Here is a 14,332-nt window from a genome sequence, read left to right as displayed (position 1 = left end):
GAGCACCTGCTTCGAAACTTCAGCAAATATATCGGTTCTTTTTGAGTTATGAGGCGTAGGGTCGCACGGGAATACCGCTGCGCTGAAACGAAAATTTATAACCATTCTAGTTTTACATAATAGGAACATTTGGAAATATTCCTTTAAAGTTAGGACTGAAATTTATATTTTTTGTTAATAGGATGAAAGTAAAGTCTGGGCTGAGGTTAGTGAGCGTAACATCAGCTAACTCTCAATGGGCAGTGACTGCAGAAGTTAAGCCACGTGCCGCGACCGTTACAGCAACGCGTCTCGAACAACCCCTGCGTGATGACGACAATCTTGAAACGTAAGTTCTTACCAAAATAATATAATATTAGCAAAAATATTCTTAATTAAATTATGAAATCGAAATTAAAATTTAAGATTAAATCTCTGCATGTACATAGGTCACAACCTATCAATAATTTAGTAGAGCCAAGCTTAAAATTCAAAATCGTATTTCGGTATCTTTTCCGCAAGCTGCTTACCATCGTCGGGATTGCGGTTCAGATTTATAGGATTCTATTCCATTTCAATTTTGTCAACCATTGCCTTCGAGCTATTCGCGTTCTGCAGCGCTTAAAAGTGGGTCAACTGTCTCAACAAAACGAGAAGTTTAACTATGTAAACTAAAAATACGTGAAATCCTTATTTAAAAATGTTCTTGATCTAAAAAGCTAATGTAATTTATAGTATTTACGTGATGACGATTTACCGATATTCGAAATTTTTAAGATTCTGCTGGAATAGTGGCGCTGCCCTTACAGTGCTGTGAATTGGCAAAACGCCTGTAGCACTAAAATGGAACTAACCTTTTGAATTTTAAAGTGAGCATCGGTCAAGTTGTTCTTGGCTAGATATCAAAAATTACTAACGAAGCGAATTCATTTGTTACCATTTGAGAATTGAATTCAAAAGTTTCAAATAGTTTAACGAACGGTAACTTATTCTTAAGCACTAGGGCTCATTTGATTTATATACAGATAAAAAATGCTCAACTGTAATGTACAGAGACATTGAGGAGAATACTGGAGCTGGTGGTCCTGGCTGGGAAGAGATTCTTACATGGCTGGTAGAAGTTGGGGCAGAAGGCGAAGGGGACGCGGAAGGTTCCGAGGGGGAATCTGGTCGTGGTACAGCTCGGATTAGCTGGTCCGCGAAGGTATCTTCCACACCAAGTGCTACATCAACTACTGAAGAAACGCCCCATGAACACCGAGTTAACACAAGACTTGATATTGAAAAAGATGACATTCAAGCTGTGCTTCCTATTTCTAAGGTAAGTTTAATAAAAAAATATATATTGGCTCGCATAATATTGTATTCTAAAACGCTGCACGAGTAAAGAAATCAATACAATTTCATAATAAATATTGACATTTTTAATGGTATTGGTGTATGTCTAATAATTAAATAGAGTTATTTTTATTATTTTATTTCAGATAAATTTATATAACATTAAGTAAGCACATAAGTTATATAAAGTTTCAGTAATCCATCGAACTTTTACAGAAGAGCTATTTAAGTTTCCGAATAACACGTCTGTGTTAGTCACAAGTTACTTAAAAGTAAAGTGACACCGCCCGTATGTTTTGGAATTGAGAGCTAATTCTATACTTTTGATGTTTAAATGTCGTTAACAACATACGAAAATAGGACATAGGAAACTGTCAACACGGGTAGACGCTATGTATAATACGATCCCAAAATATTCCTAATAGATTCTCAGTAACGAATAATGCGATAAATTGTATAAATGTATGAGACACACCTATAAATACACTGTCTATTGTCTAAATTATATCTCCGTATATGGTACAATTCTCATAAAAGAAAAGTATATGCATTCAAGTAATTTAAAATCGATGATCACAAAAAAGGACCCATTGTGAAAATTTAAAGTCTTAACCTTTTTTTGTGTCTGTGCCATTTTTAATACCTCTTTTTGCTAGTTTAACTTTGGAGATTTTACGGCTGCATTACATGTAGTCGTAGTTAATATAGTTCACTGCGCTTAGCCTATAAGCCAAATCTAGCTAGTGTATTTAGAAATCCGCCACTGCTTGTAGACGACATTGCAGATCAAATATTCATGCGTTAAGAATAGTTCCAGTGTAACTAACAACTAATGAAAGGAAACTTCTCTGAACGCTTCATGTATAAATCAATGCAAGCTTACAAGTTTCCTAGTCTGTATAATATGGAAATATTTAAGTGAATACTGAATAAGATTGAGAATTTATTCAAGCATGCGAGATATAGATAAAAAATAGATAAAATTAAGTTCACTCGCATTCCATCACATGATATCATTCTTCTTAGCAGTTAATTCACTGAGAAGCAGTTTGTATTTTATTCGAGTGAGCGTTAAGCTTAGATAGGGAACGGCATTTTCATATTAGTTCGTTGATGGATGGGCGCTTACTTCTAAGCAATTGATTAAGATACGAATAACTGTTTCCATTGCGTGTTCTCAATGAAAGACGCCTTTAATATTGTGGTTATTAATTGTGTGCTTACGTTGTTATGGTGCCAGGAATTCTCATTCAGACAAATTATTCATTGGGAACGAATTCTAACCAATTTAGTTCAATTGTCAATTACTTGTGTTATCTTGTGAGTTTATACATGATGTCATGTTTTAAATACAGTTTTATATCGTTCGGTCGGCAGTACTCAAACAATATAAAACGATGTTGTGATGGTACAATAAAATAAGTGATGAAATGTATCCGTTATGTCTGCATAAAATAATCAATACCATTAATAATTGCAAGCATATGTCATCGCTTTCAGACCAAGAAGGCCGTTTTAATATATACTTATGATTAATCTTGAAGAAATAAACCTTTGAAATATTCTTGCGGATGACGTTTTCATTGCGTTTTCATTTGTCGTATGAAAACATCTCGTAAATTACTGAGCAAACAATTTAATATTAAAACAGCGAACATACCAATAATTTGGTGGATACTTCAAAAATACTGAACGGGAAATATTTGATATTCCGTAAAATATTTTTTATTCCGAGTAGATAAAGGTTTTCAGACGATAATCCAAAACGTTAATATTTAACTTACACGTTAATGTAATCGGCGGTACAAGTTCGTCTAAAAAGTGTACGTTACGTAAAGTTCGTAAGAATGAAAATATTTGCTTGGAACGTCATTTGATACATAGAATTAAAGAAAATTTTATTCTTGTTTAGAACTGGGAAGTTCTGAATACAGCTGTGCTGACCGGGAGACAGGTGTCGCAAGCTATGAAGGTTCTGATAGTATCACAAGCTGGCCAGGTGGCTGACGTGACTTTGCAGAGCTCTTGCCATTCGGAAGATGAGAGCGTACTTAAGGTTAGTCTAACATTTTAGAAACGGCTGAATCATTTCATAGCATAAATTACAAACATTCAAATGTTATAACGACGTAAGTTTGTCTGTTATGTTCAAAAATATGTCAACTTATATGAATATTTCATAGCTAATTTTATAGGTTTAAGGAGGACAGTATAGACTATATGATATGTTATATATAGCTCGAAATATACATAACTTGATGTGTCACCATAGTTATAGAGACAAACTCGGATGCGTACCAAAAACCATAAAAGATACATAAAAACCTTGTGTTTAAGTTTTTTAGATCTCCTAAAAGCCTAACAATTTCTGACTTTTCCGACAAATACCACTTTGATGTTTAAAAAAATAAATGATAACAGTTCAATTAATATTTCACGAATATTTTATTAAAGTAACTACTATTTGTGTTAACAAAACTATTAATTTATTTATGGATCAACCTAGAATTGGCGGATAATTCGGTGGGTAGAAACATTACAAAGCAAAACCTTAATTTTACCCATGCAAAACTTGAGATGGATAAAAAACGGGAATCAGAACTTAATAGAACTAGTTTCGGAGCGAACAACTACAATGAGAAACGTTGGCTTTCGAATATCAGAGCTAAGTTTAAATTGTTCATCTCAAGCATCATTCCGAATTTAAGAGGTATCTTGAATCCGGTAAAAGGTTAACCATTACTATTCAGAAAAAGCGGAAAATAACCCTGGGGAATTTTTAAGGTAGGTATAGGTAACCTTAAGGAGGGAACGGTTCAGTCGTTATTACAAATTAAGGGTACTTTGAATGGAATTAAAAAGCTTTTAGGAGCACTGTTTGCGTAACGACAGTAATTTCCATACTAATTACTGTATATTACAAAATAAAAATAAATAGAATGATTACTATTATATTTAGTCGTATTTTCATACAATTATAATTAGGTATAACAATTATAAAACAAACATTCTTTCACTCATAAATTTAATGCTTCTTTTTTATGCGTGATACATTTTTTACATAAGTCTTATTTGACATCTAAAATAGATGGAAGATATAAGTTGTATTAAAATAACATGTTTCTTGAAAGGTTTATACAGTTTATTAAAATATTTAGTACTAAAAATTTATTCGGTATTAAAAATGTTAAAAATTATATTAAAAATGTAAGCAATTGAAGCTTATACCGAATGTTCTTTGACTAAAAGGTTTACACAACCATAATTTGAATTAAGAAGCAATATTAAAAAATTGGATTACAATCTTTAGGAATATTTGTTATTCATAAAACATAAACGCAGCAAATGTCGTGTACATCGAATATAGAAAAATGGTTTATATAATATAATTATAGTTTTCCTTGAATATTTGTAATCTTTACCTACTACATATAAGATTCTTATTATTATGTGTGTCACACGTACAGGTCTCATCATCGTGCAGTTCCGTATATGTAGATGGATCGGAAATCCGTGGATCGTCAAATGCTTCCGTGATCGTTAAATATGGTACCTACACTGGCTTGGCGAGATTTACAGTTTGGATGCCGGAGTATCCCCTCGAAATAGATGTCGACGATAATCGCCTATCACAAATTAAAGGTAATTTGAATATGTTTAAAATTACATTAATTATTCCAGTAAATTTGAACATGTTACACGATATATCTTATTCCCGCTAATGACTTAAGCAGGAAACCTTTAATAGATAACAATTAACCCTCTTAATTAAAGGATCGAATGTCTAAGCAGCTATTAGAGGAAAGGATAGGCATTTTATGTTGTCTTTTTATTGACGTTACGTTCTAGAATTGTCAAAAACGATACCGCTTATGACTTTTTTAAAATTTTGTTCTTATTTTCAATTTTGTTTTCAATTAATAACGAAACAAAATACTCACATGCGTATGTATGACTAGTATTTTATTTTCTTTATCTGTGTGTGTGTGTGAAGAGGATTGAGTACAATCTCTATCTACTTTGTTCTTGTATTGACCCACATATGTTCTTTTAAAAGGCTGGAAAGTATCAGACGAGGCGAATGCTAAAGACAGATTAAGACGGTCTTTGTCGTCGCGAGGGTGGGGCGGCTCGAGACCCGACGCCCCCAACTCTCTGACGGATCAGCGCTCTTGCAGACTCAGATACCAACAAAGCAATGTTGAGGTTTGTATAGAGATTGGTTTCTTTGTAAGTAAAGTAAAATGGTATAGATGTATACTGTGATGCGGCTTCTAAAGCTTTCAGCGGAAAAGTAGTTAGTTACATGATCGATACAGTACGAAGTTGTTTTGTTTCTGAAAGCGTTTTTAAAATGAACCTAGTAATTGACAACTGCTCCTACTTTTACTAGTTGTATATTAAACTCTAAATTATTTCTTAAATATATGAATATGGATATTGTTTATTAAATAATTGACAAAATTAATGATATATTTAAAGAAAATTTTTGACACACGTCCAGTTAACTAACAGCGCTTAGTGCTCTTAGTTTAGGAAGTTAACCATTAATTAATAAAGTATGCTACCGACGTACTCCTGGAGTTACGCCAAATCACGACATCTATAATTTACTAATGTTACTCAGGTCCCATTTGACATTAATACAGTTATAAATACATATATTTATTAAAAATATTAAATGATTTACTGGTTTTATGTATTAGTTGCTTATATACCTTTATGACATTTTTCCAGTATATAATGACTTTTAGCTACTACGGAAATAAAGACTTAATTTCGATGGTCATTAACGAATCCAAATTTAATAATGTTAATTATAAAACTGAAAGCTGAAAATTACATAATTGACCAATTTATCAGCTTTATCCTTTTATTATCAAAAGTATCTTTCTGATATATTTTATACAGAGTAAGTATTTTGTTCAATTATAAAAAAAACGTAAATAACCCTTACATATTTATATTACTATTCTTTTTTAATTTCATTTTTTTGGGTCTAGTGCTATGATTTCTTTATTTCTGTTTGTGGCGTACAATAAAGTATTTTAACATTAACCTTATCTTTATTAATAGCGAATTCTTTAAAAGTACCTAATTATTGAGCTGAGATGACCCAGTGGTTAGAACGCCTGCATCTTAACCGATGATTGCGGGTTCAAACCTAGGCAAGCACCACTATATATATGTGCTTAATTGTGTTTATAATTCATCTCGTGCTCGGCGGTGAAGGAAAACATCGTGAGGAAACCTGCATATGTCTAATTTCATCGAAATTCTGTCACATGTGCATTCCACCAACCCGCATTGGAACAGCGTGGTGGAATATGTTCCAAACCCTCTCCTTAATGGAAGAGGAGGTCTTATCTCAGCAGTGGGAAATTTACAGGCTGTTACTTTACTTTACTTTATAATGACTTTTAGCTATAACTGAAATAAAGACTAAAATCCGATGGTCATTAACGAATCCAAATTTAATAATGTTAATTATAAAACTGAAAGCTGAAAATTACATAATTGACCAATTTATCAGCTTTATTATCAAAAGTGTCTTTTTGATATATTTTAACTATGTATATAGTTAAGCATTTTGCACAATTATAAAAAAAATCGTAAATAACCCTTACATATTTTTATTACTATTCCTTTTTAATTTTATTTTCTTTGTGTTTGGTTCTTGTTTGAGATATGCAATAAATTATGTTTACTAACCTTACATATTTAATACCTAACAGCAGCTTCTTTAAAAATACCTGATTATTCAGGGCCGTATTTAGGGGAGGATAACCGGGGCAACTGCCCTCGGGCCTCCACATTAGTGGGACCACATTTTTCAGCAAGTTCACAAATATCGAGATATAGTCAAATTATAATGATGTTATTATTTAATATTTTAAAAGTTACCGATACAAGTAAATAAATCATAGCTTACTGATTGAAATAAAAATAGTAATTAATTCATGATAATATAATTATTAGGTTGTTCACGCTTCTGTTTGTCTAGGGCCCCCACTGCTTTGTGGCCCGGGGGCCTCCAGACCTTTAAATCCGACTCTGTGATTATTTATTTATTTATGTATGGCAGGTGTACGCGCGGTTTCTCGCGAAGGATCACGACTCGGGGCGCGTGTCGTACTTCGTGTCGCGGCGCACGTGGCTCAAGGTGACGGAGCTGGTGCTGTCGCTGATGCGCGTGTCCGACCCGCGCATCGCGTCGCTGCGTGACCGCGTGCTGCAAGGCCGCAGCACCGGACGCACGGAAGTGCAAGTCCTATCGCCCATTACTGGTACGCTATATTACATCATTCTATAACTGTCGGCTAAATATACAATAGTCACCGTTCTCTCACATCTTCTATCTCTTTCTTACTCGCTCTAAAATAGATTACTTATTCATTGTCGTCCTTATAAATTAAGTGAACAAAGCTACAACGAGCCAGTTTTAACTATTTCCTATTTAACAGTTTATAATTGTAATTACATACAAACTTAGTTTTTTAAGATATTATGAAACGTGAAAGTATGGGTACATTTTTGATATAAATCGGTTGGCATAAACGATTAATTCATTAGGAAAAAGGCTACATTGACTAAACTTAAATGATACGAGTTGTAGCCTACGGCTTCGCTGGCATTTTAGTGTTGGTCTTCTGATATCTCTTTTACGTCTATCGTCTTTTACGTTTTAAGCACGACCGATACTCGTATTCCTTGTACAATACCTGAGACTTTTTGTAGAGATCATACAAATGGTTTTCTTGATTGGTTCATTAGTTAGTATCTTTATTTATCACTTTTGTTGTTGATAAGTAAAGGAACAGACACAAATGTTCTACTGCTAAGTTATACCCTAAACCTCTTGAGAAAGTTTTTGGAGCTTATGTACCTATTCCATTATGGGTTGGTGGACCACCAAGCGTTTCATTCACAAAACACGAAATGTATTATAAACTGAATTTAAGTTCGATGCTTGTCTCGTTTGAGTCGAGATGGCCCAGCGCGGGTTCAAACCCAGGCAAGCACCGCTGATTCATGTGCTTAATTTGTCTTTATAATTCATCTCGTGCTCAGCGGTCAAGGAAAACATCGTGAGGAAACCTGCATGTGACAAATTTCATAGAAATTCTGCCACATGTGTATTCCATTTGAACAGCGCATTGGAACAGCGTGGAATATGTTCCAAGCCTTCTCCTCAAAGGGAGAGGAGGCCTTTAGCCCAGCAGTGGGAATTTACAGGCTGTTGTTGTTGTGTTTGTTCGTTTGCTTGTCTCGTTTGATGGTTAACCATCGGTGAAGTCAAGTGTTCTAGCTATATTGTTCATCTGTTTTTATGTTGTATGTTTCAACAGGACGAGTCATTGGACTCCGCGAAGTTCGTGTGGTCAACGATAAAGTCTCAATCTCTCGTCTGCTCGTGCGTGTCATATCGGGATTACAGCTAAATATATCTCCGGACACGGCGATTGAGAATGGATACGTTTCTGAGACAACGGTTACCAGACGATTAACGGCGCAGTATCAGGTATAGTGTATTTTGTAACACTCAACACAAACACAACATCCAAACAATTACGCACACACACACACACACATATACTCAGCGATAAAAACAAATTTGAAACTCCAAGAAGGCAACGCTATTAAGTTTAAACATCAAGCTATGATTTATTAGTCCCAAACAAACATTCGTAAATCAAGTAATAACCAATGTGTGACCTCTGACCTATGAACTTTAATCGGCCTCGAAATAATAGTTCGAACGTTAAGGTTGTAAAGGTTAAACGGGTGACTTAAGGCGGGTCGGCATGAGTCATTAAGTAAAATAATTACCATTTCAGGAAGGCTTGTTGGATATAGACATTGAATTCTCCGATGGAAGTCATACAGCTTTGAGGGACGTTGCCGTGTCTGACTATTACCTGCTAGTGGAGAGCTTGGACACCGAGGTCGTGGCGTTTGCGCCGATGCTGGCCTCGCGTCATCCCCGCGTTATTGCTGTCGGTGAAGGTGGGTTTGGATTTCAAATTTATGAAAAATAATACAGACCGCATTGCGCATTAGCGTGACTTTTCTGTAACGATTCGATTATAAAAGCCGGTCGATTATTTGATAGAGTTAAGATATACCTTTAGTTTACCCCCGTTTTAACTTCCATATGTATAATAATCATGTTAGTAGGTATAAATAGAGTCGTGACGAATTAAAACAAATGATTTATTTTAGTTTGTTCAGTGACTTGTTTTGTTGTTTTTAATATGAATTAATTTACTATTTAAGTTATTGATTTCTGTATATTTACCATGTTTTTTATTTTTGTTCGGTGGTGCTCGATATTTCGACATTATCTACGAATGTCTTGTTCACGAGGTTTATGAGATAACTTTAATAATAAAAATAACCATGTTCATTTAAAATCTTATATTAATTTACGAGTAATAAAAAAAAAAAAAACATTCTAGGCAGCGGCGAACTCTTGCGAGTGACCCTGCTCACGCCGGAACAGTGCCGCTCGGGTCCGCTGCGCCGAGTGGCGCTGCCAGGCAAGGGCGACGCCAAGACTCCCGCCAACATCAAGAACATCCCCGGAGCGCTGGCCAGCGCGGCGGCCGGCGTCGACGTGGACTTCAGCGGCGGCGACGCGCCGCAGCGCCCCGACACGCCGCAGAACGACGACATCATGGCGCGCGGCGGCGTGCGCACCGGCATGTCCGACCTCAGCGACGTACTAAAAGGTAATAAAGCTTTTTAAAGTATTCTATCGGAATCTTCAAATAAAATAAACATTATTTATTATTTATAGCAATGAACAGGGGGACTTCAGTCCCAGTCTTTCAGTCTAGGTCCCAAAATTAATTAAGGAAAAGGCAACTATTAAATGTAAATCATAGTTTTTGCTTCATACCAAATACACGGGGATGCCAGCGTTAATATTAATTCCTAAGATAATTAAGAAAAATATCGTTTAATCGAAAACAGTTACAAAATTTGTATTATTTTTTTTGTTTATTCTTTTATTATAATAGATTAATGCGAATGAAATCATAATAGTTTGGTAGGAAATGTACAATAATTTATTAAACGACTTCTTTTTTTCAGGATTTTCGCCTTTCAAAGATGAAAACAATCACGAGCCCACAGTACAAGCGCAACAATACGGTTCTATTTTTAGAAGCAATGCCGCTCTCCACCCCAGACATCCTCCACAAAGTAATATGTCACAAGTTGAAATCGGTGAGTTTCACAATAACAAAATACTATTAACATGTAAGAAACAATATATTGACTTCGTGTTATTTCATTTGCAGGCATGTTCGTTTTACTCGGAGCTTTCTGCTTTGCAATTGTGGTAAGATTTTTTGGATCGTTTATTAAAATACGTTTGTAAAATCAGTTAAAAAATATGCCTAAAGATTACAGATTTTTCAATTATGAAGGTGCGCCACTAAATATTTAATAATAAAATAAAAATATTTTTTTGCTGTCTTTACTCTTAGATATCTTACGAATACTGAATTATCTTGCAAACACGTCTCTTACTCACACCAATGCACTGCGATAATAATTTAACATGCTTTTCCGTGATTGAAAAATGATTAAGATATCATTTAAGTATCAAAAATGAGTTAATTCTAAATATATTTTTTTATAAAAAAATCCATATAGCCAACAATATCGTCTGTTTCCTGAATACAGTGTATTAAATAACAAAATAGAGGCACGATTTTCTGAAAAAAAATATACATCAAAATTCGACAGATCGGTCTTGTTAGCAAAGAGATAAGAGCCTCTACTCGTTGCTCGCAGGTGTTCGTTGTGTCGTGCGTGGTGTACGCTTACCGGCTGAAGCCGGCGGGCGCGGAGGGCGCGGGGGGCGCGGGGCTGGCGGGCGCGGAGAGCGCGCGCGCGGCGCCGCTCACCACGCTCGCGCTCACGCGGGACAAGCCCGCCCGGGACTCCACTACCAACGCGCACGATTGGGTTTGGCTCGGTACGTAATGCTCTAATGACTTGGACTTAGAATAAACCTTTTTGTAATATAACCTTGTGATTCTGTCTTCCGACCTAAATGCCAAATAGTAATCATGTATTTATAAATATGAGACAACATCACATACATTACTCTGATCCCAATGTAAGTAGCTAAAGCACTAGTGTTATGAAAAATCTGAAGTAACGAAGGTACCACAAACACCCAGACCCAAGACAACATAGAAAACTAATGATAATCTATATCGACTCGGCCGAGAATCGAACCCGGGACCTCGGAGTGGCGTACCCTTGAAAACCGGTGTACACACCACTCGACCACGGAGGTCGTCAAAGTATTTACAACTAAAATGAAATACTATCTTGGATTACAAAGGTGCGGTGCATCGACGATAATAGAAATAGTTTTTTACTTTACAGTATCGATGTTCTTTATGGTCAGCCTTTCTGCAAAAAAAAACACAAATATATATTGTTAATGTGGTATCATACACATGGTTAATTAGAATTTTTCTAATACACGTATATATTTTTTTTAATTCAATGGTCTATTTACATTTGATTGTCTTAAACACGTCTTACTTGATCATTTAAGGGATGAAAGTTAATTGCATTAAAGGTCGGGCGACTATCGAAAGAAATGGAAACCGTCAACCCGCCAACGTTGATCGTAATTCGACGCATCTCATCGAGAAAGGCAACAATAATCGAGAGATGAGAATCACGGCAAACCCGCTCAACTACAACTACGTGGATCCGGACGACGCGATACGCGAAAATGGAAACGTCATGGTGACGAGCTTCGACAACCCGAATTCGATCGAGCTGCCGTCGCAGAGCGAGAGGCGCGACCGAGTAATCGACTCCACGACGTACTGCAAGAAACCTTCACGACACAATCGCCAAAACTCCGGAGACGGTCATTGGCAGTAAGATTATCATTGTCATCATTAGTTGCATCTTTCACAACAGCCATACGAACATTGAGATATTAGTGAGACTAGTGTAAGTTGTGTTTTTGTCTTATTTACGTTTTTGTAAATTCAGGATGGATACGAGCAACGAAGATGACTACCGACCCCCCGTTCCTCCCCATAGGAACTCTTCAACACCACAACCTCAAGTCCCAGTGCCACCTCGAAACTCCAACAAAGTAAATATTATCTGTACTTTTATAGTTATATTGTCCAATTTTAAATATAGAATTTTTGATATTAATCTTATAAATATACGAAAAAGCATATATGGATCTAGAATAAGTTAACATTTGAATACGTTCAATGATTCATAATAAATATTTTTACAGATTTTGTCAGATACCGTCATGCCACCAACTCGCCGAAGCCATTCCCGAAATCACCACAAGAAACACGACCGCGATTATGAATCCAAACGCTCTCCGGAAAATGGCCGACGCTCAGACCGGTAATATATTATATTTAATAATTAAAAAACATTTGTTATATAATTTTTAGTAAGTGAATCATAAAACTTATTTGGATTATTTAAACCGCAAGTACGGTTTTATACCGAGTCACCCGCTTCCAAATTTCTAACGTTATTTCTTCTTGTAATTGCAAGCACAAGATACATGTTATATATCTTAGATCTCGTTACTTATATTTTTCTAGTTGTATTACCGAGAATAGCCACATATTTCACTTGACATTTGCTCAAAGGCCTTCATTTAAATTATTTTTGTTTTTTTTATTTTACAGAATTATTGATTTAAACAGAATGGATGCTCCGTATATGTCAAGCCGAGATATAAAAGATCAATACAAACGCGACTCATACCCCCTGCAACTACGAAACGATTTTGACGATAACCCTGTAGAAAAGCTTACTAACAAAGACGACTGCGCCAAGCTATTCGAATTCGATAATGACGCTCCTCTCATTATGGAAAATAAAGATTACAGAGAGATCGTGGGACTCAACAGAGGAACGGATGATTCCCGGCGTACTTTTGTTAAACCAGAAAGCCCCGACTACATGCATGACTCTGGAATCGGTAAATATATTTTATTCTAATATTTTAGTGAATCGCAATTGTCGGCACGATAAATAAAATAAATATTGTTTCAGGCCTACCGGAAGTACAAATGAGACATAAGTCCAAGAACAAGGAATCGAATGCTAAATCTGACTTCGTCGAACCTACAAGCCAGACTAAAGGTAAATCGTCAAAGACTTGTAACAAAACGATTAAACAAATACTTTTGTGTCTAAAAAAATATACTGGTCGAATTGAGAACACTTCTTTTTTTGAAGTCGCTTAAAAATTTTACCAATTTAAGCATTATTTTGCCATATAAATAATTAATAAATTAATATAACATGTCGTGTCATCAATTCAGGAGGCAGTTCCCCGGAAGTGAAGCGCGCTACTATAGTGGGGAACCCCATGTACTCTCGCGGGGAAGACGAGCTGCGGGCCGACGCTCCCGTGGAGTCCCTCGGTCTGGACGACCTTCACATGGACTACGATCAGATCATGCACTATTTCCACAACCTCAAGGTATAAATGCCACCCACCGTCCCACATGCTTCTAGCGTAGCGTTGCTGTGTCGCTTGCATCGATACGTGCTCGACCGACCACGGCGCGAACTTATCATATCCTTTGTCGTAATTCGATGTTCGATGTACTCTCTTATGAATGATAGAGCCTGAATTTTGATGCATTTAATATGATATTTAGGATAGTATTTTATATAAATACGTTTTATACAATTATTATATAATATATACCTAAAGTCATGCAGTATTATAGTTATATAGGTAGGTATACCTATTAATCATCCTATTATACTTCTCGAACAGTCTAGAGCGGCTCTCGAAGACATGCAACGCCTAAGACACAATTCACTTTCGCGTTCTTACTTAACATCATTTATGTTTTTTTCATCTAGTAGAAAGCTAGCAAGCATATCTTTCTCACTAGTTTTTTTAGATCGAATAGAATTTCACAACATAATCTCACTACGTTTTAAAAATTCAGCTTAAAATCTGACTTATGTCTATTTT

The 14,332-nt window shown here is 35.7% G+C and overlaps 1 protein-coding gene across 1 annotated transcript in view; it reads left to right on the top strand.

Moving 5' to 3' along the window:
* Nucleotides 1–14,332, top strand: part of LOC124533705 (transmembrane protein 132E) — a 72,838-nt gene that overhangs the window by 56,451 nt on the left and 2,055 nt on the right. The window contains exons 3-20 of the mRNA XM_047109153.1: nucleotides 182–328; nucleotides 1,033–1,300; nucleotides 3,230–3,373; nucleotides 4,785–4,959; nucleotides 5,375–5,523; nucleotides 7,403–7,604; nucleotides 8,667–8,839; nucleotides 9,156–9,324; nucleotides 9,777–10,049; nucleotides 10,414–10,548; nucleotides 10,623–10,663; nucleotides 11,122–11,305; nucleotides 11,924–12,233; nucleotides 12,352–12,457; nucleotides 12,611–12,729; nucleotides 13,023–13,318; nucleotides 13,393–13,482; nucleotides 13,665–13,825. Coding sequence (XP_046965109.1) covers nucleotides 182–328; nucleotides 1,033–1,300; nucleotides 3,230–3,373; nucleotides 4,785–4,959; nucleotides 5,375–5,523; nucleotides 7,403–7,604; nucleotides 8,667–8,839; nucleotides 9,156–9,324; nucleotides 9,777–10,049; nucleotides 10,414–10,548; nucleotides 10,623–10,663; nucleotides 11,122–11,305; nucleotides 11,924–12,233; nucleotides 12,352–12,457; nucleotides 12,611–12,729; nucleotides 13,023–13,318; nucleotides 13,393–13,482; nucleotides 13,665–13,825 — 3,142 coding nt within the window. The remainder of the gene's footprint in view (nucleotides 1–181; nucleotides 329–1,032; nucleotides 1,301–3,229; nucleotides 3,374–4,784; nucleotides 4,960–5,374; nucleotides 5,524–7,402; nucleotides 7,605–8,666; nucleotides 8,840–9,155; nucleotides 9,325–9,776; nucleotides 10,050–10,413; nucleotides 10,549–10,622; nucleotides 10,664–11,121; nucleotides 11,306–11,923; nucleotides 12,234–12,351; nucleotides 12,458–12,610; nucleotides 12,730–13,022; nucleotides 13,319–13,392; nucleotides 13,483–13,664; nucleotides 13,826–14,332) is intronic.

This window comes from Vanessa cardui, chromosome 11 (assembly GCF_905220365.1).
Source record: "Vanessa cardui chromosome 11, ilVanCard2.1, whole genome shotgun sequence".
NCBI classification, from domain to species: Eukaryota; Metazoa; Arthropoda; class Insecta; order Lepidoptera; family Nymphalidae; genus Vanessa; species Vanessa cardui.
Note: the sequence above shows the minus strand (reverse complement) of the source record. Positions and strands in the feature narration are given on the sequence as shown.